Genomic DNA, 25938 nt, shown 5'->3' with positions numbered 1-25938 from the left:
ATATTATGAATTTATGAGTGACTATGGCTTTAAAATATAATTACTCTCGGTTATAAGGTACCCCGTAATGCATAGTTTGCTTAAGTTTTTACTCTTCTGCAAAATTAATAACATCCATTTATCATTGCAAATGACAATTAATGGTTATGATTCTATAATTTATCTCATATGAGGGACATATATAAAATATATATTTATTTTAATGAATTTTTTTATGCCGTGCATCGCACGGGACTTATCTAGTTATTCTACATATTACGATTGTACCCCTTTCATCAATGTACATATGGCAAAACAATGATCACTTAAGATCGAGTATTAATTTGCCAGGACAAACACCTGTAACACTTCGTATTATACATCTATTCTTTCCAGTGTACAACAAAAAACCACTTTCGATATACATATAAATCTCCAGTCTGAAATTGCATCATACAAGAAAACTGTGAAAAATGGTAAGCTATCATGATCTGTAAATTCCTAAACTCTGAAAATGAGCAAATTAAATGATCAGTGATGTAATCATTTATATACACTAAAATATGTGATTTTTGTCATGATTCCCGTCCGATACGCACAAGGATGTGCTTACTTAACAAACTAGATCCATGTTTAGAGAGCGTGTGGCAGAATGGTTTCTGTAACCTTTTCTTCAGCGCCATGACTGCAATAGGGGATTGGAAGAAATATAATTAGTAAAAACCAATATGCAGAGTGATGAAAAAGATTGGTTAAACCAGAGTACCTTAAATGACTCAGAGCAGACATCCTGTATAGACAAGTAAAAACTAGGATATGTAACCCAATTGTGTAGAAGAATGCAAAAGTCCGAGCATATCTGCAACCAGTAAGTTTTGTTTAGTTCAATAACGTTATAACGTTGATTTTAATGTTGATGAAAAAGCAAAAGAGAAATTTTAATGTTGGGATTCCCACAAAAATACACGAGAAATATAACCGAGTATTTCCAGCCAAGAGCATTATATTGTTTGGTATGGCAAAATTTGTTCAACATACTGCAGATAAGATTAAGTGGGAAAAAGAAAGGCACATAACCAGAATGCATTTTCAATAGTTGCATACACATGTTTGAAAAAAGAATGCGAATGACCAAAGGTATCAAGCAAAATATGTGTTCAATCAATGAATAAAAGGAGCTACTTCGGCAAATATGACCTTAGGAGGTAAAAAGGTTAAGTGACACAGCATTGCAGCCAGTTAGCATGTATCTGATGAGGCATGTGCATGGCAGAAAACACAGCAGTTACAATTTGAAGGGTACTCTGGAGCTAAAAAAATAAAAAAAGTGAAAAAAATCTTAATCTCTCTTGATTCATAAATCTAGATTTTATTTTAATCCCTGAATCCTCCAAAATTGCATTCATCGCTCCAAAAGATCTATTTCAATCAGAATTTGATTATTTATCATCTCATCATGCTGGGGAATCCTTACTCAGCATCCATAGCATTTAGACACACAACCTAATAGAGATGTAATTATCACATTACATATAATACATAAACCTAGGCATAAAAAAGCATACTTGTTGCCAAGAAGGAAACGCCCACTGGTAAGGGTTATTTTGTCTCTGAGACCCAACTCTTTATACCTTTGATCCCGCTCCTGTAGATTAAATTACAGCATAAAACATGCAGTTTAAGATTGATAAATCAACAAACAGCAAGAGAAAAGTATGAAAGAATCAATGGTCCAACTCTCTCTATCCCTTCCCTCTCTTAGTTTCTCACCTTCCCGATTTGCAACACTTAAAGCTACATTCCCTTAGGATGATTATTATGAGAAAACATTGACCTCAAGGAACATATTTTAGGATGCATAGACAAATTAACCAAATGGGTATAATTCACATACCCTAAAATGTATAGAACAGACTTTAAAATCTTAAACAAAAACTTTATAGTAACTTCAAATTATAAGGAAATAATAAATTTTGCAGCCATCTAGCACAAGGACATTCCTTCGAACACTCCTTCAACTAATTATATATCGTCAAATATGTCTCTTTCCTAATACTATTTTTTTAATCAATTTCAAGTTTCCATAACTAATTAATACTTCCTCCGTTCCCCTAATATATTGCAACAATTACCATTTTTAGAAGTTTTACAAATAGTGCAACATTTCCGTATGCTTTGACCTCTATCTCTCATCACATGGGTCTCTATTTCTATTTTTCTCTCTCCTCATCTTAAAATCCATGCAATACCTCCATGGTGCAACAATAAGGGAACAGAGGAAGTATCTCAATTAAATATACTCCCTCCATCCCAAATTACTCGCAACATTTTGATTTTTTGCACTATTCACATATCTCACTTTGACCATCTTTTTTAGCTATTATATGAAAGCCAATGTAATTATGTAATATGTTGTTAGGTCTACTTTTATGTATAACTTCTTAATATAAACTTTTTATAGCTTATATAAACCTATAATAAAAGAGATCAATGGTCAAACATGTGCATTGGCAAGCGTGTCCAGTCAAAATGTTGCAAGTAAATTGGGACAGAGGGAGTAATTCTTATTTATAGCTTTCACTGGTTTCTGAAAAAAAAAAAAAAAGAACAAAAAAAAAGGGAGTAAGATTTACCTTTTTGGAGAAAGCAGCAAAAGGATTGATATCCTCTTCATAAATCTTCTTATACTTGGACTCGACATCAGAGCTCATGCCACTTTCTAGATCATCAGAGCCCTAGATTTATGATACAAAAGGATTTAATCTGGTGACCTGAGAAAAAGGAAACACATATTAATACCTGGTATATAACACACCTTCTTTGACCCTCTAGATATCACTTTCTCATGATTGTAGTCTTGGACATATCGGATCTTCCCATAAAGTTTTACATTGTCTGCTTTTGTTTTCTCCAGTTCTTCTGTCAGTTTCCGATTCTTGTCCTTTAACTGCCTTACTTCCTGTAAGATAGCAAGTTGGAGCATTATTCTAGCAAGAAATACTTTGCAAGATGTTCTCATGAGCAATCAAAATTTGAACAAATAGAAAACTGCTTAAACTTTATCAACTTACGACTACCACCAAAAAATATTAAAGGTGAGAGGCAAAGGCTAATAAAGAAGAAACCAGAGGAAATAGTACAATGGTGAAGCAACTTACTTCTTCAGTCTCACGGAGTCTGGCTCGGAATCTATCCCTCTGATTACAAATCACCTTAAGCATTGAACTTTGGTCTTGATCAGCAGAAGTCTGCTTCTGTTCTGCACTCTGATCAATTCACGGTCATGCACTAATGAGATATAACATAGGAATCTAGAAAAGCAACATACTCTAAAATAGGCATCTATAATTGAAGGAAAAATTGTCAAGAATAAAATGACCTTTTAGCGGTCTTCCAAAAGTAAAACGACCTTTTGATTATCCCATAATAAAACGACCTTTGATAGTCATATGCTAAAGATAGAACGGTACCGGTTGACGACTTGTTAAACAGGTTAATGTGCCACGTGTTGTAATGCGATAGGTTGGTTTTTTTATTTCCTTTTTCTTTTATTAAGAAATGATTTTAATTAAAAAAAAATTTAATAAAAAAAAATACGAAGTACCAACCACTGCCGTGAACAACCCCCTGCAAGGAATCAGTATTTGAGGGAGGGGCACATTAGTCATAGGCTATTAGTAGTGTCTTGAGGAATAAGTTAGAGTTAGTTATGAGACTTTTTCTATAAATAGACCTCATTAGGAGGAGTAATTATCATGTTGAATATTGTGAGGATTCTTATTGGGAGAGAGTGAGCCTCTCGAAAACTCATGTTAGGAGAGCATCCACCTCTCGAAAGTGGAATTATCGTTTGATTAGTGTAATTCACATATTATCAATTCAATCATCATTTCCCTAAAATCTGCCATTGTTAAGCTGTAATCATGCCAGAAACCATGCTAATTCCTAGCAAATGGTATCAGAGCAGTTCGGTCTCCGATGACCTTGCTGGAAGTCTGGCAAACGTGCCTGTGAACAGTGAGTTCGCTGACATGTTCTCACAGCCAGAAATTGAGGCAAATATTGATGAAATAACAGATCGATTGTGCCATAACATAGAGAAGATTTTTGAGGATGCAATTTCTCGAATCAAATTAGGGTCAGAAGTACTTCACGAAGACTTCGAGGAAGATGAACCTCAGGTCAGTGAGTCGGCTACCTCCGAGTTGTATTGTGGTGAGGAGGAACTTCCATCACAGGAGGACAAGATGGTGGAGGAACTGAAAATTTTCAGATCTGACCGGTACTTCTACTCCGTCGTGAGCGGCCTCTCTAGTGGCGCAATGGTGGAGAAGGCCGATTTGGAGATAAGCTCGACCGCCGACGACCTAACCGGTGGTTTTCGCAGTGGCGCGGGTGTGGAGATTGCAGGTGGAGGACTTGTGAGATCAGAAGCTTGTAATGGTAAGACAAGTAGATCTGGAAGTATTTTGAGTGTTTTCCCAAGAGGTTTTAGCGGAGGTGGAGAAGAATTTTCCGCCGGTAGATACGGTGGCTAGAAAAGTAGGGGTCAGGGAGGTGTTGCCGGCGAAAAACAGAGTAATGGATGTATTAGTCTCGCACGAAAATCGCCAAGAGGAATGTTCGATCGTGTTGGTGCCGGAGGGAGCGGGGCTGGTGGTGGTCTAGGTTGTGGGTACGGCGAGTGTGGTCAAGGGGCTGCTAGTGGGCTAGATATTATGAACGTTGAGTTGTGTAGTAGGGTTTGGTCGGTGGCTGTACAGGGCCCTTTGTAAGCGGCAGAATCAATGGTGGACATCTTGAACTGCTGCTGCTTGGTGTTTTCCAGAAGTACCTAGAAAGAGAAGTTAACGGGAGATGCCTCGATGATTCTTGTGTTAGCTGGGAGAGGAAGATAGTAGAAGGTGCTAGAAAGGGTATTATAGTAATAATACACCTTCAAGAAATTGCAAGTGATTTCAGCAAGAGCTCACGTGCTTCAAACAGCACAGACTGCTATAGTAGATACCTGAGACTGAATGGGCTTTCTCATTTTCAGCCCAACCTATCATATTTTGTGGTGACTTGCAAATTAAACTCTTCAGGTTTTGGGCTTGTTAGTTTTAGGCCCATCTATCTAACATCAGTTTTAAAATCCAAAGTCATCACCCAGACTGTTCATCGCAATTTCCCCTGCCCACAACCAACTCATCCCAAGTCAACGAAGATCAACTTTACCCAAAATTCATACCATGCTGGGGCATTATTCAGATTTTTCTGCCTCCAGTGACCATTATTGCCAAGGCCGGGAATCCAATTCCGATTATGAACCACCTTGAGGACAAGGTGAATAATTGGGCGGCGGGTATTGCAAGGAATCAGTATTTGAGGGAGGGGCACATTAGTCATAGCCTATTAGTAGTGTCTTGAGGAATAAGTTAGAGTTAGTTATGAGACTTTTTCTATAAATAGACCTCATTAGGAGGAGTAATTATCATGTTGAATATTGTGAGGATTCTTGTTGGGAGAGAGTGAGCCTCTCGAAAGCTCATGTTAGGAGAGCATCCACCTCTCGAAAGTGGAATTATCGTTTGATTAGTGTAATTCACATATTATCAATATAATCAGCATTATTCTTCCCTAATTTCTGCCATAATTAGAGCTGTAATCTTGTCAGAAAACATGCTAATTCCTAGCACCCCCACAGCCATGATCGTAGAACCCAACCCCACCCACGCCATCGCAACCCCAACCCAGCCAACCCCTGTCCCAGCCCCACCTACGCCATCGCAAACCAAACCCAGCCAGCCCAGCCCCCCACCCCTGCCTTTGTCGGCGGAAACCTAGCCTCACCCTTGTATACATCGGCGAACCGACCCAACCCCCAACCCTTTTCCATGGGATTCAACGACTGTGGTTTGGGTTGTTTAGTGCCTTAATGGGGTTGTTGACTACTTGTTTCGGGGTGTGTGGGATGAGTGAGGGAGGTTTTGAGGTGTGTGGAATTGGTGTAATAATCAAATCGCGGCGGCAGAGTAGTACAGCAGTTGCGGCGGCATCGGAATCTTCGTTATCGAGCAATGGCGGTGGTATAATCGAAATTAAGGTTTGTTGGGGAAAGATGATGGTGGAGATTTTAGTGGGAATTCTCGGGATTTTGGGTGACAACTAGGGGTTTTTGAGTTTTGGTTGATTTAGAAGCCTTATTGATTGAGATATTGGAGGTTTTACGAGTTCAATTAGAATTTGAGTTGGGGAAAACTTTCATCTCAATGGAGAACGTTGACTGCGCTTCAATGGAAGGTGGTGAACTGGTGATGTGGGTGGTAGGTACAACTAGGAGGAAGAGGGGAAGGAGAAAGAATTATTTACAAAAAACATAGTTTTTTTTTTGGTAATTAAAAATTAGTTTATAAAAAAGAAAATAAAAAAAAATCCTAGCCAATCGCTGAACGCCACGTGTTTGGGTTTAACCTTTTAAACCGGTTACCGATTCTTTGTTCTATTTTGAGCAGATGTATGTTAAAGGTCATTTTATTTTGGAATAATCAAAATGTCATTTTATTTTGAAGGACGTGTCAAAGGTCGTTTTATTTTTGACAACTTTTCCATAATTTAAACGAAATGAAAAATAAAAAATTGCATATAAAGCTCTCAAGGACATTTGTTCCATTGTGTCCTCACTAAAGTCTGTTTTATAACCCCCATTACAGTTCATAATAAAAATAATTACCAGAATGTCTCATAGAGTTTAGAGGGACAGACAAAGTGAAAAGAAAATGCATTGAGATTGGGAACTCACACATTATTCAGTTTTGCATAAATACAAGTTAATATCTCAAAAGGCATCACAAATGCACTGGCACAAGAAAAAAAAAATCACAAACATATGAATCAAACAGTATTAAATATTCTCAAATAGTAAAGATAACCTCAATGACAAGAAATTTTCTAAATAAGAGAAGAGAGATGAGCATTTACCAAAAAACAATTCTACAAAATTAAACTACTATATTGATGTTTTGAGGAATTAAAATCTAGGGAAAGGATAGGTATCAGATATATCAATTTTTTTTTTTTTTTTTTTTTTTTTTTTTTTAATTTCTACATACAATGTTACAATTCACTTTCAATGAACAGAAGGCTGGGAAGAGCCATGTTGATGCCAGGTTCATCAACCAAAAACAATCATGATGGGTCATTGAAAACACAGCAGCAGAAATTAGGCTCTGAATGTCGGCAGGGAACCCCACAAATTCCAATCCCGCTACCACCCCCCCCCCCCCCCCCCTCAAAAAAAAAAAAAAAAAAAAAAACAAACAAACAAACAACTTATGGCAGTTATCATACATTTAAAATTGGGAGTAATTGAAAATTTGAAACATCTAGATGAGACTTGTAAGCACTTCCTAGCAAATGTTTAATGGCACAATGAGTTTCTTATCCATGGATATGAAAGAATCAAGAAATCATACCTCAGATGGCTCAGTAGAAACAGACTCTGACAGATCCCAATCATCAAACAAGGAGCCTCTCCTCTCTTTAGAGTTATATCCCTGCATTGCATATTTACAAATATAATTATAAAACTACTTATGTTCAATCTTAAGAGGCCTGTAAGAAAATATATAGATCATACGAAGTTATACTGAACAATTGTCAATCATGAAGGTTGAACATGTAAACATACCAGCTAGCACTAAGTTAAAAGCTAGGTTGAGAAAATTTTAAAGAGCTGATTGATAAAATATCTAAAAACAAAGAACATTCTTGAAAAAGTAATTATCAGTTTCCCCAAAGAAAAACTTGTTGCAGCACATTAGCTATCGCTATTCTCACATAGCACTTCTGATTAACCAAAAGCCAATATTGAACATGTACCTTCAATATATCATCTTCAAGCTTCTGAATTAGTTTTTGCTGTTCATCAACCTTAGCATTAAGTTCTGATACCTTTGCTTCAGCAGCTTCAAGGAGTGATGTTTTCTCAGACAGTTTTACCTAAGAAGGAAAAAAAAAAAATCAAACAACAATCAATAAAATAAGCAAATCTTTAAATGCTCCTCTGACTGATCAGAGTGAAATAAAAGGCAAATAAAGAATGATCTTATCAAATGAAGTTACGAATTACCCATACCTTCAACTGAGTGAGTTCGTGCTCCATTTTTCTGTTTTTGTCGAGCAACAAAGATTCCAATTTGCTCATCTCTTCCCCACTTGTGGCTATTTCCCAATCTTCAGCCTCGATAGAATTGTAACCCACTGCCTATATAATAATCAAAGAACAGTTCAGACACACAAAAACAAGCCAATAACATGGCTCTCAGACAGAAAAATGAAATTAAGATATGTTAAGAGAAAAAATAAAGAGATATTAGAGGTAGAAGGCTTTTCATTCATTGTGGACTCTTCTAGGAAATAATATTTAAATAAGAAATATACACTAACAATTGCATAGATCATCTCTTGGAGAACTTGTTACAATAATGTACAGTATTTGTCATGCAGCTGAAGCAATAAAATGAAAATCTACAGTTCCACAAGAAAAAGAGTATATGATAAGGTGACAGCTGTAAGTTTCTTCAAAAGAGAGCTTCACATTTCAAATTTCTCTCTTCAGGTTAAGATCATTGTTTGCTATTTGATTTAAGAGAACCAGAAATTTGCATACCAATTACCAAGATGATAACACGTCATCAATTCAAAACTCGAGTAAGAGAAACCACATGGTCCTCATGCGGTTAGTTGTGGTCTATGTTACTTGGACTCGGGTACCCATGTCCGACACGGGTATGTGTCTAAGTGTCCGACTCGGCTTTTTTTTGAAAAATTTCCATGATTTTGAACTAAAAGTGAAGTGTCCGGTGTCATACCCATGTCCGAGTGTCGAGGGTCCGACACGGGTACGTGAGGTGAAATGAAGAGTCCGAGTAACATAGGTTGTGGTGATACGAGGTTGACCAAATTTCTATGCTCAACCTTTCTGACCACTTGTTTTTTCAGATCAAAGGGAGGTGAAAAACAGATTCTTCATGCCAATTGTTTTGGGTACTTTCAAGCTTCAACAATGAGTTTCAGGAAAGCAATACAAGGAGATCCCTAGGCAAACAGCTTCTTCAGCCATCTTGTTGCCATTGAGGTCGTAGCTAAGAACTCCTATAATGGGGTGCCTTGGCATATTTTCTTGAGCGAAAGACTTTGTTCCAGCCTCCCTATGCGCTCATTGTTTCTAACGGCCCATATGGTATGCTTAATGGTAATGAATTTAAATATGATTCTGGAACAAAAGTCTTGTATAAATGTCTATGTAATGGAACTCCATCCTCATTTATGGTTTTCCTTGAGCCATTCTAGTCGCCTCTATAGTCTAGTAACAGTAATTTATGAAGAGAACACATATTTGGGGATGGACAAGAATTTCCATGGGCATTGTCATGCAAATTTCCCTTGTTCTATAAATATTGCAAATGTAAACTTTTACGATTCCCAACACACAACTTTAACTATTATCATCCCTAGTTATCTTTAAGTAAAAATTATAAGACTTGAATCAACTAAAAGTATCAAGACCAATCTAACAGGATCCACATGACTGAGTTTACACGTATAAAAAAGAAAAGATGGTCAAATGGGAGTACGTGAATGTATAAATGGCCAAACCTTGCAATGTTTATGGAACAGAGGAAGTGTAAATAATTATCACTACCACCAACAAAGCAAGCTATCAGGACATCACCTAGATTCTGTTTGCCTGATGTAAAATGATTGAAGCTCCATATATTCTTGTGTAAGAAGTGTTCTACCCTCCTATGGGCTCATAAGTCTAGGGTCATCCCCTCAAATGTAACTCTCAGATACTCAGATGCAAAAAGATTAAGGTTATTAGTTTTTCTCCTTAATTGGAAGACTCTTGGTCCTATCACTTCAAAACATTTCTTTTCCAATGTTTTTACCTTAGCTAAATTTGTATATAGCAGCTAAGGTGCATAGAGACAGCAATAGAATTTATTTCTTATAAACTTTTTCAGCAAAGGTTGTTTGACTTTTTATTAAAAAAAAAAAGAGGTTGCATGGGGCTGTAATAAAATATAATGCACTAGTGCATAGATTAGCATATATATTATATCAGTCATCAACATAAAGTAGAGATGAAATAACCTGCAAAATTTTGACTTTTTTGCGCAAATCTTCAACCAATTTAGAAGTTGGTCGTGCCTGCAGCTCTTTCTTTAGCTCCTCAAGGGCAGTCTCCTGTGAATCCAAGAGTGTTAAAATCCAGGAAACAGCCAAAAAGGTCCACATGTGATATTAAGGGAGGAACAAAAACTTGTTGATTAACAATGATTTTAAGAAAATATGATTTGCTATATATGGAAAATGAAAAAAATCAACACTGAAAGATTTTATGCCCCAAGTCGATCTAAGACAATAAAATTTAAAACTGAGGCCTAAACTAAATTACACTAAACTTATAGAATTCAAAAAAAAAAAAAAAAAAAAAAAAAAAAAAAAGGTACACTAAACTTATCATTCATTATAATTTTTTTCTTCCTATCCACAAAAACAAATACTTGGGGATAGAACTTTAAGCCTCAGAGAACCTTTAAACATTATGACCATTCCACTAAGGCTGATTCGTCAGCCAATAAGAATTTAAAGTATGTTGAATATAGACCACTTAATCAGAAGCATTGAGCCTATTCCACTTCATGAATTGAATGAGGCACATGTATCAAATTCTTTCACCTAAAGAGTAAGTTTGGTTCTTGAAAAAATTTAATCAAAAGCATTGAGACTATGTACTTACAGAAATTGTCCTAAAAGGAAGGAGTAAGGCTCTATTTAGTTCACCTAAATTATCCTAATATGATCTATTCTGATCTGAACTTATTTCTCTTGATTTGATCTGAAATATGTAATAAGTCCAAAAATAAGGTGAACTAAATAGGCCTAAGTTTGGTTTTCCTTCTTAAAACTCTTACTTCTACCCAATGTTTTTGGCAATATAGGAATTTGGATCTTCTTTTTCTACTGCCTACACGTAATCTTAACTTCACTTCCAAAGTTCACTCAGAATTCAATTTAAGGCAATCGAATATATGGGTTACAATCCTACTTCCTGATGCCAAATGGTAGGAAAGTGTAAAATTATTTATTGTTCAAAATTTCATAATTTTGACCGCCTCCGTTACAGTATAGAATTTCATCAATCTCTTCGTTTATTTTGTATATCAATGAAACCAAAAAAAAAGGCAAAAGAAACAAATCAAATGGCCGTTTTCACCTACATTCTCTTGCTTCTCCTTTATTTCAGTTGACACTCTCTTACTACCCCACTTCTATATAAATATTCTGCAGTCCTTTCACCAGTCTCCAGAAATAGCCACCAGCTACAGAAGAAAACAAGCAACCCCCTATCGGTTGCAATCCTGGAGCAACCAAATGCCTGAAGGCTCGCCTCCTAATTTCTATCCAGCAAAGCCTTGATTAAAATCCAGGGTTTTCCATGTGAACCCTATATCTAAAGAGATAGACTAAGTTGTTCCAGGATGCCAGTTGCTTGGGTAATGCAAGCAAGAGTAAAGATGAAGGTAATGGTTAGTAAATCTTGAGAAAATAATGCACAAATCAATTCCTTTAACATAAATTTATAATTAATCTCCAATGACTCCAACCAGCTTTCGTTACTAACATGTTCCTCCTGTTCAAGAGCATAATGATGGATTCCACATTTCCACGCCACAGAATGGAATTGTTATTTTTTTTTTCGAACCTAAAACCAATTATGAGATGCTATAACCCAAACATTTATACCCTACGTTGGCCATAAACAATATTCATTATCAAACCAAAAATATCACTTAATTTCAAAATTCATAATATTCGAAAACAGTTCGTCAGTTCATGAAAATGAGAATTTGTTGATTAATCATGTATAAACTAAATTTCCAGAACATTTAGATAATATAATGCAAATCTGAAACCATGACACAATTACCTTTTCATGAAGGAGAGCATTTAATTTCTTAGTTTCGGAAATATGATGTTCCCTCTCATTTGATAAAGTGGTCTCAACTCTATGAAGTTCCATATTCAATTCGGATATAATCTTCTCCTTTGCACTCAAAGAGTTCTCAAGAGCACTATTTGGATCCTCAGTGTCACTGCAGACAAGAAAGGTAGAATAATTTGGAAAATATGAAATTAAAATGACCTTAAAATAAAATTGCATTATTATAAAAGCATTTCATTACTGAGCATATTTAAAAGCCTCTTTCCAAATTCCAAATTCCAAAAAAAAAAAAAAAGAAAGAAAGAAAAAAAGAAGGGAAGAAGAATGAAATCCATCACTAAAAAAACAAGGGCAGGTAAGGCAAATTTGCCCAGAAAGCCTTATAAAAGTACACCTTACCCTTCCAAATTATCAGGTAGTAAAACATCAGGGGTCAATTCCAAAGTCCCAAAACGAAATGAAAAGATCCAAAATAATTAATAACTGATTCTTATTTCACTTCCTCTCGTTTCAAATCAACTTGGTAGAAATAAAAAGGGAACGTCGGAAGTAGGGTAAAAATACTTCCTCTGATTTTTTTTGTAGTTCCACATAGAGGCTTGCACTTTTTAAAACCAAAACCACTTTCCAAAAATTCATATTATTCCACTCCAACCATGAAATTCTAATCATCATCAAGCAGGGCGGGTAACAGAAGAGCTTTACCGCCCTTATTTCTCCCACAACAAACAGACAAATACGATACAAAAAACAGATAATGCCCTTCCAAAAATGGAACATAAATCTCAACCCAGACAATTTGACCTTTCTGCAGTAAATCATGTTTATGATATCCAAGTTTCTTTCAAACCAACTAAACAAGTCAAATACTTCCCTAGATAAAATGACAATTTCGTGGTAACATGATTTATTTTATTTGAAATAATGCATTGTAGAAGTTCACAATAATACAGATTAAAGCCTATTGCTCACCTTTTCTTGTTTTCACTATCTTCATTTGCAGACTGTAATTGAGATCGTAGATGTCCCTGAAATGAAAATATGGGACAGAAAGTTAACATGGAGATATCCTTAATAGAATCGATGAATTATTATTCTGGTTTAAACCAGGTACATAATTAAAAGAAGCACGCACCACAGCTCAAAACTTATAAAATAACAAATGAGATTCTAGAGTGGTCAAAATACTCCAGATTTCTCCACTAGCACATGAGATGATTTACCTTCTCTCTCTCAAGACTTAGAAGTCGGCTTTGAGCACGTTCAACTTCATCCATCAAAAGACTAAGTTCTGACTGCTTTGTTGCTGTCTCCTCCTCTGCAATTCAAGTGGAGTTTGAGGAACAAATTTCCAAACAAAATCATGCTGATAAACAGTATTCATCATAAACCCAGAGAAAACATAAAAACAACAGAACAACAAGTGTAAAATATTATGTAAATCAACACATACTTATGAAATACATGGCTTACACTATAAAAATACATGGAGCCTGAGCAGGCATAAATTAAGGTTAGATGCTTAGAGCTATCTAATTATTTACTTTAGAACCATTAAAAAGAAAAAACCTCAAATGCAAACTTCATAGGCTAAAGAAAATTTGCACACAATGACCCACAATTTTTGAAGTTTTTTGCTCACTTGATGTAATTATTGATTGTCCATCTCTTTCAGCATCATCATATAATTTTGTTTCATACTATTTTTATATTAGATAAGGTTTTTTAAAATGATACTCCCTCCGTTCCTTATTAGTTTGTCCCACTAACCTTTTTGCATTATTTCTAATGCACATATTTGAGCTTGAACATACTCAACTGCGTATTATATAATATATATATATATATATATATGATTTGAAATTACCCCATCTGGACTAATCTCACAGGATCCCACGAGAATATGCTTATCTAATAGTTCCTCCGTTTCTCTTTACTTAACTAACATTTCTAAAATGGAAATGTCATATTACTACCCACACTATATTTGGTAAGCTTTTGGTAGACACATTATTTAAATTACCCTAGGGGGTAATAAAGTAAGCCATGTGCAACAAGGGACACAAACTACAATTTCATTCTCTTCTCCTTAAATATTGTACCAAAGGCTATGAGTCTAGTAAATAAAAATTGAGGAAGTATTTATAAAAACTTTCATAGTTAAAGTTTCTCTCCTTAAATTGAAGATTCCAAATGGGACAAACAAAAAAGAACAAAAGAAAATTTTGATGTTTAGCGTGTTTTGAGTTACTTGTATGCCAAAAACTTAGAGCGAACGGAACATGTATTGGTTTGATGAGTGATCATGGTTTCAAATCTACGCTGATAATGTAATGTACATATCAACTTCCCAACTTAACAAAATAATATTTCTTAGAGAAATTCTCTTTGGTACTCTTGTATTTTTTAATTTTCTCTTTGCTGAAATGCAAAAAGCTTAATTATCTTTGGTAATCATTAATTATTAAAATATATTAACCATAACTTTAATGATATATTTTAATTAAATCTTTAACTAGGGTTAGTTTATTTTTAATAATTAAATTAATTTACAAATAATCTATACTAAAATATTAAAAGATGTGCTTAACAAAGTAAATGTGCCACGTGGAACCCTCCTCTTGCACTAGGATTGTGCCACTTGTGCAGTTAACCAATTAGTATTCCACGTCATCTAATCAAATTTTTTTTGCCTGAGGTTAGGTTTGAACCCATGAATTCTGCAATTCAACATAGTGCACTTACCATCTTAGCCAACTTAATTTCATGCTTTAAGTTTCCACATAATATAATATGTACTCTTAAATGTTGCGTGAATGAGTGCTAAGTTGCTAACGGTAGTCTTCCTTCAACATTAACGGTTAAATCTTTATTTTTTAAAAAAACGATTTAACACATATATTGAAACACGGATCAACTATGCAAAACAAATTATATGTAACACCCGAGGCAAAGCACAGCCGAAAATACTAGTTTTTTTTTTTTAAAAAAAAAAAAGACCCGCCACTCCTTTCCCCACCTACCCAGCCACCCCCCTTGCCTCCTTGGCCCCGGACCCCAGTCGCACACCCAGAGTCCCAGACCTCCCCTCTAAGGCGGCGGCGCCAGCATCGCGGCCAATCCCCCTCCCCCCCGTTGCGTCCTGCTTCACCCTAAACACCTAACCCCCTTACCCGAACACCCTTCCCTCTCCCACCGAAACCCCCTAAAACCATCCATTAGGATGTTTAATTCAGTCTTGTTCAATTCTACAGCTTAAACCTTTTAGAGTGAAAGAGAGAGAAGGAAAGATTCAGCTCATCGAAAATGGTTCAGGGTTGGTAATCATCACCACTTCTCTCCTTCATTTCAATCTTTCAATTATATGTTATGAGTTAAATTTTGTTTAAATTTCACAAATTTTCTGGTTTTTCCCCCCTTTTTTTGGGTTTTTTGGTGAAGCGGGACGTGACAGGGGGAGGATGATTCAGCGGACGACACAACCTCTGTCCGCCGTTTTGGATTTTCGAGGATGGGGGGATATTTAAGGGGGTTTCGTGGGAGAGGGATGGGGATCGGTGGTTCAAGGGGAGCAGAGATGCGACAAGGAGAAGGGGGCCAGCACCGACACTAGAGGGTGGTCTGGCGGTGGCGGTGGCGGGGCAGGGTGGTTGGGTTGGCAAGGGAGGGGAGTGGCTGGGGGGCTGGTGGGATGGTTTTCTTTTTAAAAAAAAATTAATTAATTTTTAAATAATTTAATTATTAAAAAAACAAATAAAAAATTAATAAAAAATAAAAACTAACCTTAGTTAAAGATTTTAATCAAAATATATCATTAATATAATGGTTGATATATTTTAATAATTAACGATTACCAAAGATAATTAAGTTTTTTGCATTTCACCAAAGATAAGACTAAAAATCACAAGAGTACCAAAGAGAATTTCCCTATTTCTTAAGTCATAACTCACAAAGGACCATTACATATAGATTTATATAGAACTGAGAGAAAAAAATCGAAAGCCAATATAGGTCAATAAGGTTAACACTACCGACTCTTTCTACATGAACACATAAAGCACCACTTCTTACAAGTGCAACCATGAGTCCATTACTGCAACAACAATCATTACCACAATTCAAACCCTGGATTGTTGGATATGAGATGTGCAAACTTCATTTAGAATCGACTACATATATAGGTTTTAGAAAATATAAATATGGCCTAATCCCCAAAAAGATAAAAGTGTTGGAAGTACAGTAGTTCAGAGAAAGAAAAATAATTCAGAAAAAAAAAAAGGAAGAAAGAAAAAGTTGATAGAAAGAGACGATGAGAGAGAAAACACAAAAGATTATCTCCCGGGAGAAAGAGAGAGAGAAGCAAAAAATGACTTTGCCAAAAATCACTTTTACTTTAGCGTAGTCATGAACGAGGATTTCTAATGGTTCAAATCAATGCGATTAATGTAATTAACTGATAGCTTTTAATTTAGGGTTCTAATAAATGTAATTTCAAGTAATTAATTGATGGCTTTCACTAATTTGATCTTCAAAACCAAGCTTTAATGTGAAGAAATTTCCGTCTTTTTTTAGTTCTAAACTTTGTCTCTTCTCACTCTAATATGGACAACAACAGACATTGAACAACTGTGAGAGGTGCCTATTGAACACCAAGGACACCAAGTGTACCAGATGCACACTTAAAAACTTAAGGAAAAAAAATATAAGCTCTTCTTTAGAAAGTACGAAGCGAAATTGTCACCTTAGTGTCACACTGTCACTTAATGCTGTAAATAATGTCTACCAAAGAAATACTTCAAGGATTATAAAAAAATGAGACTATATCATTATTTTTACCATTTCATTTTCCCATTAACACCCCCGTCAAAAAAAAAAAAAAAAAAAAAAATTTCCCATTAACACCAACATTGGTAGTGCATTATCTTCCCAAAGAACAAGGGAGGATGGAGCAGGGGAGTGGAGCCTAACGTGAAAAAATTATGCTGCGTTAAATCATCTAGATCATGCGCAAATTCAATTTGCAAGGTAACGTCCAAGCAGTGCAATGAATATTTTTCTTGACAAGTAAAATAACTTTTATGATCTTGAGGAAAAAAGAGCACCTGATTGAGCACGGAGCTCAAACAACTGACTCTGGGCAAGTTCATGCAACTTTTGCATTGTTGTGACACTTTCTTTAGCTTGCCGTAATTGGTCCTGTAGAGACTGCTCTCTGCAACAAATAGGAGATAACAAGTCTCAATGATGGTACAAAGTTAAAAAGCTTGCTTGCATCATGTTTGCAACATAAATCTAATCAGAAGCAGAAATTTCCAACCTATTTCTGCTATCTAAATATTTTTGGCATTAAAAGCTTGCTTGGGGAAATCAACACGGACCTCAGCTCACAAACTTAGGTGGTCGAATCCTGCTATCTAACAAGGACCGTAATTGGTCGAATCCTGCTAGCTACAGAAGCTAATAGGTGGCAAAGCCCTTACCTTGGATGGTAGGGCCCTGGCTGCTCTGGCCTGTTCATTACCTTTTAGATTTCCTTTTGGAGCTTATTCCCTTAATCCCAGACAACAGTCATATATCATGCTTAATTAACAACAGCAATATAAAAACATATAAAATCCAGATATAGGAAAAATCTCTTTTTCCACAATGTGTCTATTTGCTGTTTTGTTTTACCCCTTCTATAGATGTGCATGTACTTATAGCTCTCTACCGGTCATCCATTAACAAATAAGGCCATATGTATTCTTCCCTGCCCAAACCATTTGCACCAGGTGGTGTTACACTGTTACAACTTCTATTAACCTAATTTTAAGAAGTTAGTTCAGCCTAGATGTTTCATAAGGCTCTGATTATATGTATGTAAGAAAGAAAATAGAGAACAAGCGTGGTAAAGCTATTACATAGTTCAATCAATTTCTTGAGTTAAAGGAGAGCTTTTTTATTTGTTTTATTAAGCCTACCAAAGGGCTACGAAACGGGTGACAGAAATTATTGAGAAAATGAGCCTTGTTGCATTTCAGTTCATTATTTCCTTCAATAAACAAGGAAAGATCTGATTACTAAGGTTGAACTTCATAAACACATTCTAATTTTGAGTGCTCTAATCGCTCTACAAGAGATGATACATAGAAGACCAACGGCATCAAGAATACACACAAATTAGAGCATTAAGATACAACTGAAGAAATTATACAAAAAATGATAACTAAGTCACAGAAATGGAGGATTACTTCAAACACATTTATGAGACAAGCATATCAAGTTGCCACATGCTGCATGATATTTTATGCTAGAATACTGAATAAATGATAACTAAGTCACAAAAATGGAGGATTACTTCAAACACATTTATGAAACAACTAAACAAGCATATCAAGTTGCCATATGCTGCATGATATTTCATGCTAGAATACTGAATAAATACAAGTGATTTGCAACCCAATAAGGTGATTTTGTCAGAGATACTAGTGACCTAACAAATAAGTTGAGTAAATTAATCTTAATAGGAAGAGGAAAATAATAGAAGTACTGTTAGATAGAAGACACTACAAAGGAAGAAAAAGACACAAGAAAAGTACGGGGTAATGTGAACAATCAGAATTGAACGATGACCTCGTGCCAAATATGTCCTACAATGGCCCTTAATAAACTACAAGGCACCCTAGCATCCGCATCCAGTATTTAAGGGTGGTTTACATGCCTCCTGTACAAGTCAGAGCCTTAGCACGTAATCCAAAAAAAGAAACCCAAAATTGCCAATGCCTTCTTTTTATCTCTTGCTCTTGTGTACTCATCAACTCTCTATTTAGCATAATGCCAAACTTGTGATATACTCCATATTAAGTTGTAAGGATACAATTTTTTTTTAGAATTTTCCTTTTTTATGTAACCCGCTGAAGTTAGGTATAATACAAGTTTGTTAAATATGTTAGAGAGCATTTCTCCTTCTGAATCTTTGGATCATAGACTTAGGCTATGGGAAAGGAATTCTTTTAATACTTACGGTGTAGTTCCATTTACAAACACCCAAGCAACTGCTACTGTTATTTTTCCATTGTCACAATGTTTAAGTTGTGAGTTCAGCTCCAAGTGGAATTGGGCAGCAACAGCCTCTAAGAACATCTCTCTTAAAAAGATTATAATAAAAAAAAAAAAAAAAAAAAAAAAAATAATAATAATAATAATTAAATTATGTAATTATCTTTTCAATAACAGGACACTTTGTCCACTGGATGGTAGCACTTAGTCACTTACCAGATCTTTTACATAAAAGTTATTCCACAACACAATAAAAAGTTATGGTGCAAAAAAGATTTACTTTCAACACTTCTACAGAGATTTACTTCTCAAGTAATTTTGATCAAAGAGAAGCCTAAAAGAATTCATTGTCAAACTTCTGAGCACTCATTATATTACAAGAGGATATGCACAACTGTTATCCCACCTCTCAGTCTCGCAAAAGAAAGTTCAACAGTCGTATAGATCTAGTTGACAGGCACTAAAAACCAAATTTTAAAATGTAATAAAGATATTAGATTATCAAAATACCGTTCTTTAAGGACTTCCATCGTCTTCTGGTTCTCTTCTGCCAAACTTCGCTGCTTCATTTCCACTATTTCCTTTACTTTTTCTTCCATCTGAAGGTTAACCAAACAAAAGATAAATATTGGGAAAAAAAAAAGGGATACTAGAGGCAACAAATGTAAGAAAAAGGCCACAATTTTTTATTTAAATTTTTCGATAATTAGAAGTGAATGTTTCACCTGCTATTCTACCTTTCATATACAAACACATACCCAGGCTTCTTCAAAATTTTATAAACTATCCATTAACAACAACATAAGGATATCCATTTTTCCTACTTTACTTTGTAAATATAGCCTTATTTCCAGTGGAATATTGATTCTGACGTTAGCGTACAAACACAAGGGATAAGGCTTGTTAGATCTGGCATGTGGCATTAAATTTGGCAAGAGAAAAAAAACTGGATATAGATAACAAATATACTGCAACAGAGAAAGCATCCTAGAAAATCCACCTGCTGCTCTAACTGACGATTGCGCTCTTCGAGCCTTCTTATTGTTGCCTGTTGATTTTTTAAATGTGCCGATTCAGCCCTAAATTCCTCAAGCTCAACTTTCATTTTTCTGTTCTCAGACTCCAGCTCAGAAATTTTAATATCTTGGTCCTGCATGGAGCTAGATATTAGTAAACAGATACTCTACAAACATAAGCGTGAGACCAAATAAACATCAACAACTCCGAATAAGATACTGATCATGGTCTCATGGATAGAAAACCACTTTCCATGCCATAATTCCAATAGTACTTGGTATAACATAATAAATCCTGAAGATCAATTTTTAGTTCTTACGAAGTGATGTTGACCACTCAGAGTACTTACCAATGCAATTTCTAATCAGAGAATATTCTTCTGATATACAAAGGATAGAGACCCGCAAACTAGATAGGCATATGACACAAAGAAAGTGACCGAGTCTGGAACAAAGCACATGATTTGCATATATAGACTACAGAAAAGTACAGTTATAGCAGAAGATTGCCTCAACTGATATAGAAAGAACGATGTAACAACTGTATAAAAATGAGAATATTCACACTCATTGTGTTGTGGAATAAGGCATGCATGTTAAGGAATGAATTCACAAATTAAACTCTACAATATGAAGAAGATGAAAGGAATTTGGACTCGAACATATAGAGAAAGACAAAGGAGCTAAGAAAATTAAATTAAATGCACTACGACGACTAACTTTCCCACACACTAGTCCGTTACATGACACATTCAGTGAGGAGACTAAATTCCAACAGACAGATCTTAACAAAGATCAAATAAGCACTCACAGCAATTGATGCAAGAGCAGGAAAGGGATCTGGAGCCTCATAGAGCTTCTGGTAGATATTAAGAAACGCATTTTCTCCGAATTTCGCACGCTTAGTTAGGTTATCAACTTCTTCCTGATATCCCTTAAGCAATGAATTAAATAAATTTAATTTTTCCTCGGCCGAAGCTTTCTTGAAGCCTGTCCAAGTACAGTACAAACAACCATAAACATACATGTTTCTACGAATTCGAATACAAATACTACAATTTTGACAAGTAATGAGATAAAGTACAACCTCGAGTGCTCTCGGCAAGTTTACGCCGATTCTTCTGGCTATTCTCCTGGTTTTCAGCAATCCGAAGCCCTTGTTCATCCAACAAACTCTTTTCCTTCTCTAAATCAAACTCTGCATTGCACATTCATCCAGTAAACCCTAATTAAACAATCAAACTAACATTTTCCTCTACAATAACCCTAAAATCAATCAACAAATCGTAAATTATCAAATTAAATCGAAATGCAGCATTAAAATCAAAAAAAAGATTTGCAAATCAAGAAAAATACCTTTCCAGAAATTGGCGACAACAGAAACAGGAGAAGCAGAAGATGAAGTCGAAATTTCTCTCTCCAATCCACTCGGTGGAACCTCCATTGATGATTTCGGATCTGCAACAAATGGAGGAATCCAAGGGTTTTGTGATCACGATTGAATCTGACTTCGATCGATTAATCTCAAACAATGTAAGAATTTCTAGATTTGTGAGTGAACTTCGAACGAGAATTAGCGCGGGAAGTTAGAATTGAGATCTGATTGAAGAATTAGGAAGATGTTTGGGCTGTTTTTGCAACAAAAAAGTGTCTGGTGCTGCACTTCATCACCATTTTTTGCTGCAAAACGATCCTACTGATACAAAGTGTTACTGTACTCCGTAATTAAATTTAGCGTACCAAGTCGGGTTAGTCATGTGTCGAGAATTGATAACACTTAATATTGAGTATTGACTATGAGTAGAGAGGTCAGTGGGGCGGGTGAAATAGTCCAAATAGATCCAGGTTTGGCGGGTAGTGGGGCGGGATGTGAATAGAAACCATACTTATCCGCCCCATCCTCAGATTCCTCACCCCGCCCCGCCCCACTCCATACCCAATCCTTATATGGGTAGTATTTTTTTAAAATAAAATTGTATATTTTTTAAAAATAAAATTATATACTTCATAGTCCTTACTATTTCTACACTCTTTAAAAAGAGAGAAGTTCACGGTACTGTTCCTTATGAACAGTAGGCCAGTGCGCGGACAATACTACCCTCCAACTGGGTTTTTTTTTACGGTTCTGCCATCAATACCTTTTGCTGCTTTCCCTCACCATCACTCATTTCGCTCGCTCTCTTCCAACTCTCTTTCTGTCTCCCCCTTCACAGGACCGGATATATGGCGGCATGGCCTCCACTTCCTTTGTCAAGCTTTATCTTTCACCTTTCTTTTCTGAGAATTAAAGCAAGTTGAAGGTGAAGATCTCGACCCTCGTTTGGTTATGGTGGTTCACGCTTATCTGCAGGTATAATTGAAGTTACGGCGCGGGTTAATGTAAGGAAAAATGATGGCAGTCGAATATAATTTGTATAATATGCAGGTACTTAACCCTAATTTTTTGTTTAGTATTTGAATTGGAAGGAAGAGTTAATTTTGATGCGATTGTTTTAGGGTTTATTGCTTTTTGGGAGAAGGGTTTTATTTTTTGCTTATTTTGTTGTGAATTTCCTCTTTTTTATTTTTTCTGTGGTATTCGATTGTAATGAGTATGGAATTTTCTTTGTTTTTGTTGTGAAATTAATCTTGGTGCTGATAGAATCTTAATTTTTTGTCTACGGGGTGAAGAAGGCAGCAGAAAATTGATCCTCCACTAGGTTGAAGCTCTATTATATTGAAGCAGCTTCTGAGGTATGTTAATACTTTTCTCAAAACCATAGAATATCAATTTCTCTTTTGGGTTTATCGTTAAGTTAATTGTGAGGTAAGTCAACTTTTGGTTGTTCTATGCCAGATTATTGAGTTGCAATTAGTGAAGCTATTAGAAATTGTAAAGGTCAATTTTGGTTCTATAATTTTGATATGTATAATTTACTTTGATATTCTGAGGCGACAAGAATTTAGTGTGGTTTTGAGGTCTCCTTAGATTTTGTGGTTTTTAGGTCTCCTTTGATGATTTTGTACTTTTATTTGAAATTTGGTGTGTTTAATTGGGGTTCTGACTTTATTTTGGGATGTAGATGGGACTACATCAATTTAAGGTGAGTAATAATGGGGATTACATCTATGTGGAGAAGCTCAAGTATTTAAACTTTGCCATAGGTTATAGTCATCATGGGGCACTGGTATGGTGGTGTTCATATTGTGTAGTTTGAGTTATGGTTCCTGGTATCTTAAATCAATCCCATACTCAAACTGAATGACAGAGGGAGTATGAGTTAGAAACGTTTGAAGCCTAAACAATTCCGTAAAGCTAAGAAGGGTCCTGCATATGTTTATGTTCTAGGCTTTCATAAACTTTAATTTGAGCATTCTGGTTCTAGTCTGTGCTCCGCAACACAGGGAAGTAAACAGCTTAAAGCGTTTGAGGGGCAGAGAGAGAAAGTGTGTTTGTGTTTTGACTTTTTGAGGCAACAAAGTGATTAATATGGGCGATAAAGAGTGGAGAGTGGATGGACGGCAATATCTTGGTGAAATTTCTTCTTTGTGCTTTCTTCACGTCCCTTCTCATTTCTCCTCTTCTTGCTGGTACCTCCCCTTCTTCCCTTCTTTGACCTTTTTTTTACCTTTTTTTTAAAAAAATAAAATAAAATTTATCAGTTGATGCTTATATTACTATGTTGTATGTACTTGCATAGGTTTTTTCAATTAGGTTTTCCCATAATGTACTTGTTCTTCTGCTCTAATCATCAATTAACTTATGATCACTGATTAACTGCAAGTAAATGATATCTACGTTCAAACTTATCTTGAAGATGATCTTGATATAGGAGCTAGACTTCTCTTTTTTTATTTTTTTTTTATTTTTTTGAAATTAGTTTAATTTATTTGTTTGATCATCATGTAACCAAACGTGTCGTATGAAATGCAATTTTACTTCTATAATTTTCCCCTGTCTACACGTTTCACTGTCAACAAGCTTATTTACCAAGCTATTCTGAAGAAATTTACCCAATTAAACAGTTTTATTTAATTGGCTCGTGTTTGACTCACTGTAAATAATTTGGATAGCCATGACTTAAGAGGAATTGCTCTGTCCTTATCCATCTCCTCCTAATTATTTTTGTCCATATAGTTTATCTTATACTCATACATTAGATTCTTTATCGCATTGTGTAGGATGGTTTATCTTTTGCTGAAGAGGGATGTCATTTTCTTCCAGTTGGCTGTAATGATAATTCTACTCTTAAATGGGATGTCTTGACACCAAAATTCATCTTTGAAGTTATATGTCCAGGTGAGTAACAATCTATATACCGTCCTTTGACTACATTTTTATGAAAAGCAAGAACCCCACTATCATTATTTGACATTGCAGTATGTCAGAAGTTCCATTGTCTCTCTTAATCAGTTTTTATTTGTTGTCTTTTCCTGTTAACGACCCTATATTTGTCTTGTTTGAAACAACAACAACAAAAAAAAAAAAAAGGAAAGAGATGTACTGATCCAAGTGTAAAACAGTTGTTTTTTTTTTCTTAAACCTTACATGAAAGATATGTAGTAATCTCTAATTGTGGTTGTAAATCACAGCATTGTTTCATAAATCTAATTTCAATTTGATGTTATTGACAACTTGTTTTCGGTCTGTAGAGAGGTGTCGTGTACTCTATGAAATCTGGGGTCATAATTTTATAGCTCTCCTTATTGCCTCTGGTACTGTTTTTAATGACGTAACCCTTGCTTGTCATTAATTGTTGATGTGTGTGTGTGTGTCTTGTTTTCTTCTATAATGCGCTTATCAAATTAAGTGGCTGGTCAAACGCAGGCAATTTCATCAACACTCAACCTTTGATTTGGCTCTGTTATTAATCTATTTGTTGGTTTGGTATGTCAGATTGTTGTATGAATATTGGTCACAACCTTCAACAAATGCTGGTCCAGACCTTATTGTGATGACTGATGAGATTTTCTGAAACTAATTTTCCTATCGATTGTTTCTACTGTAAAGTTGAGATTATTTCCAAACTTGCTGGTCACCAGGGTTCTAGCTATACATAAACTGTCATGATTAGGCTTTTTATCTTGTTTTTTTTTCCTTCTCTCAATCATTAATTTGATATATAAAAGCTGAATGACATCATTATTGAAATATTTGGCATATTTATTTTAACAAGCGAATTTGTTGCTTATCTTCTATGTGCAATAATGATGATTTTATATATCCAATTAAGGGGTCTTCTTTGGCAAAGTATTGAAATATCAGTCATATTTAATAAATTAAGAGGTATTAACGAGCAAATTTGTTGCTAAAAATAATCTGTGTGCAACTTATGCTGATATAAAAATCAAGCATGAAGAAATTATGTGATTTTTTGAACTAATATAACACATAGTTCAGTCATTTTGGTTACTTATCTGTTGCCTTTTTGAGCTGAATCAAGCCCTCAAACCAATTTGATAAATTTTGTGGCTATTGGAGTCAACCTCGATACATATGCATGATATCTTCTGAAAAACTTTGCATTTAACTACATCAAAGAAATCAGTTGATAAAATGTTTTTTCTTTTTTAAATAGATTTTTGTGTTAATTATGACGTACATTTTATTTAAAACAAACAATGATTAAGTTCCCGAATTTTTAATTGTGCAGGTAAAGTGTAAAGAACTATTTTGTAGAGAGCTGCCACCGCTTGATGGTTACTGTGTTGTGAAACTTCTGCCTAGATGTTTAACTTTGGAGGAGATTAAGTTGTTTAGATGACTGTAGCTTGTTGTGGCTATAGAAAGAAAATTAATATGTTATTAACTTGTGTTACGACATTTTTTGCAGGTCAAAAAGTATTGTTGCAGGGATGTCGAGAGCTGGAAAACCAGCCAAGGAACAAGCAACAGATAACTCTATTCTAGATCAAATTCGTAAGGTGTTGTTT

The 25938-nt window shown here is 35.3% G+C and overlaps 1 protein-coding gene across 1 annotated transcript; it reads right to left on the bottom strand.

The window, feature by feature from the left end:
• Positions 1–377: 377 nt before the first annotated feature.
• LOC145597581 (protein CASP-like) lies at positions 378–21755 on the bottom strand. Its single transcript, XM_081653781.1, has 19 exons — positions 21382–21755; positions 21113–21223; positions 20837–21015; positions 20010–20159; positions 19520–19608; positions 17074–17183; positions 13195–13289; positions 12944–12999; positions 11957–12122; positions 10117–10209; positions 8096–8224; positions 7840–7959; positions 7434–7514; positions 3138–3245; positions 2795–2938; positions 2613–2714; positions 1545–1624; positions 746–838; positions 378–664 (listed from the first exon to the last, which is right to left on the bottom strand). The coding sequence occupies exons 1-19, from the start codon at positions 21467–21469 to the stop codon at positions 613–615; spliced, it is 2046 nt and encodes a 681-aa protein (XP_081509907.1). The 5' UTR covers positions 21470–21755; the 3' UTR covers positions 378–612.
• Between the last annotated feature and the right edge of the window lie 4183 nt (positions 21756–25938).

The sequence above is a fragment of the Chenopodium album genome, chromosome 20 (genome assembly GCF_948465745.1).
Source record: "Chenopodium album chromosome 20, dcCheAlbu1.1, whole genome shotgun sequence".
Lineage (NCBI taxonomy): Eukaryota > Viridiplantae > Streptophyta > Magnoliopsida > Caryophyllales > Amaranthaceae > Chenopodium > Chenopodium album.
The sequence above is the reverse complement of the archived record's forward strand: the minus strand, read 5'-3'. Positions and strand labels throughout refer to the sequence as shown.

Bases quoted from the DNA above. Each gene is read 5' to 3' on its own strand.
- LOC145597581 (XM_081653781.1), bottom strand. From the start codon at position 21,469: ATGGAGGTTCCACCGAGTGGATTGGAGAGAGAAATTTCGACTTCATCT. The intron at 10,210-11,956 runs GTAATTGTGTCA...TTGGATTCACAG, and splicing joins ATGCTCTCCTTCATGAAAAG to GAGACTGCCCTTGAGGAGCT. The intron at 1,625-2,612 runs GTAAATCTTACT...TTTAATCTACAG, and splicing joins TTGCTGCTTTCTCCAAAAAG to GAGCGGGATCAAAGGTATAA.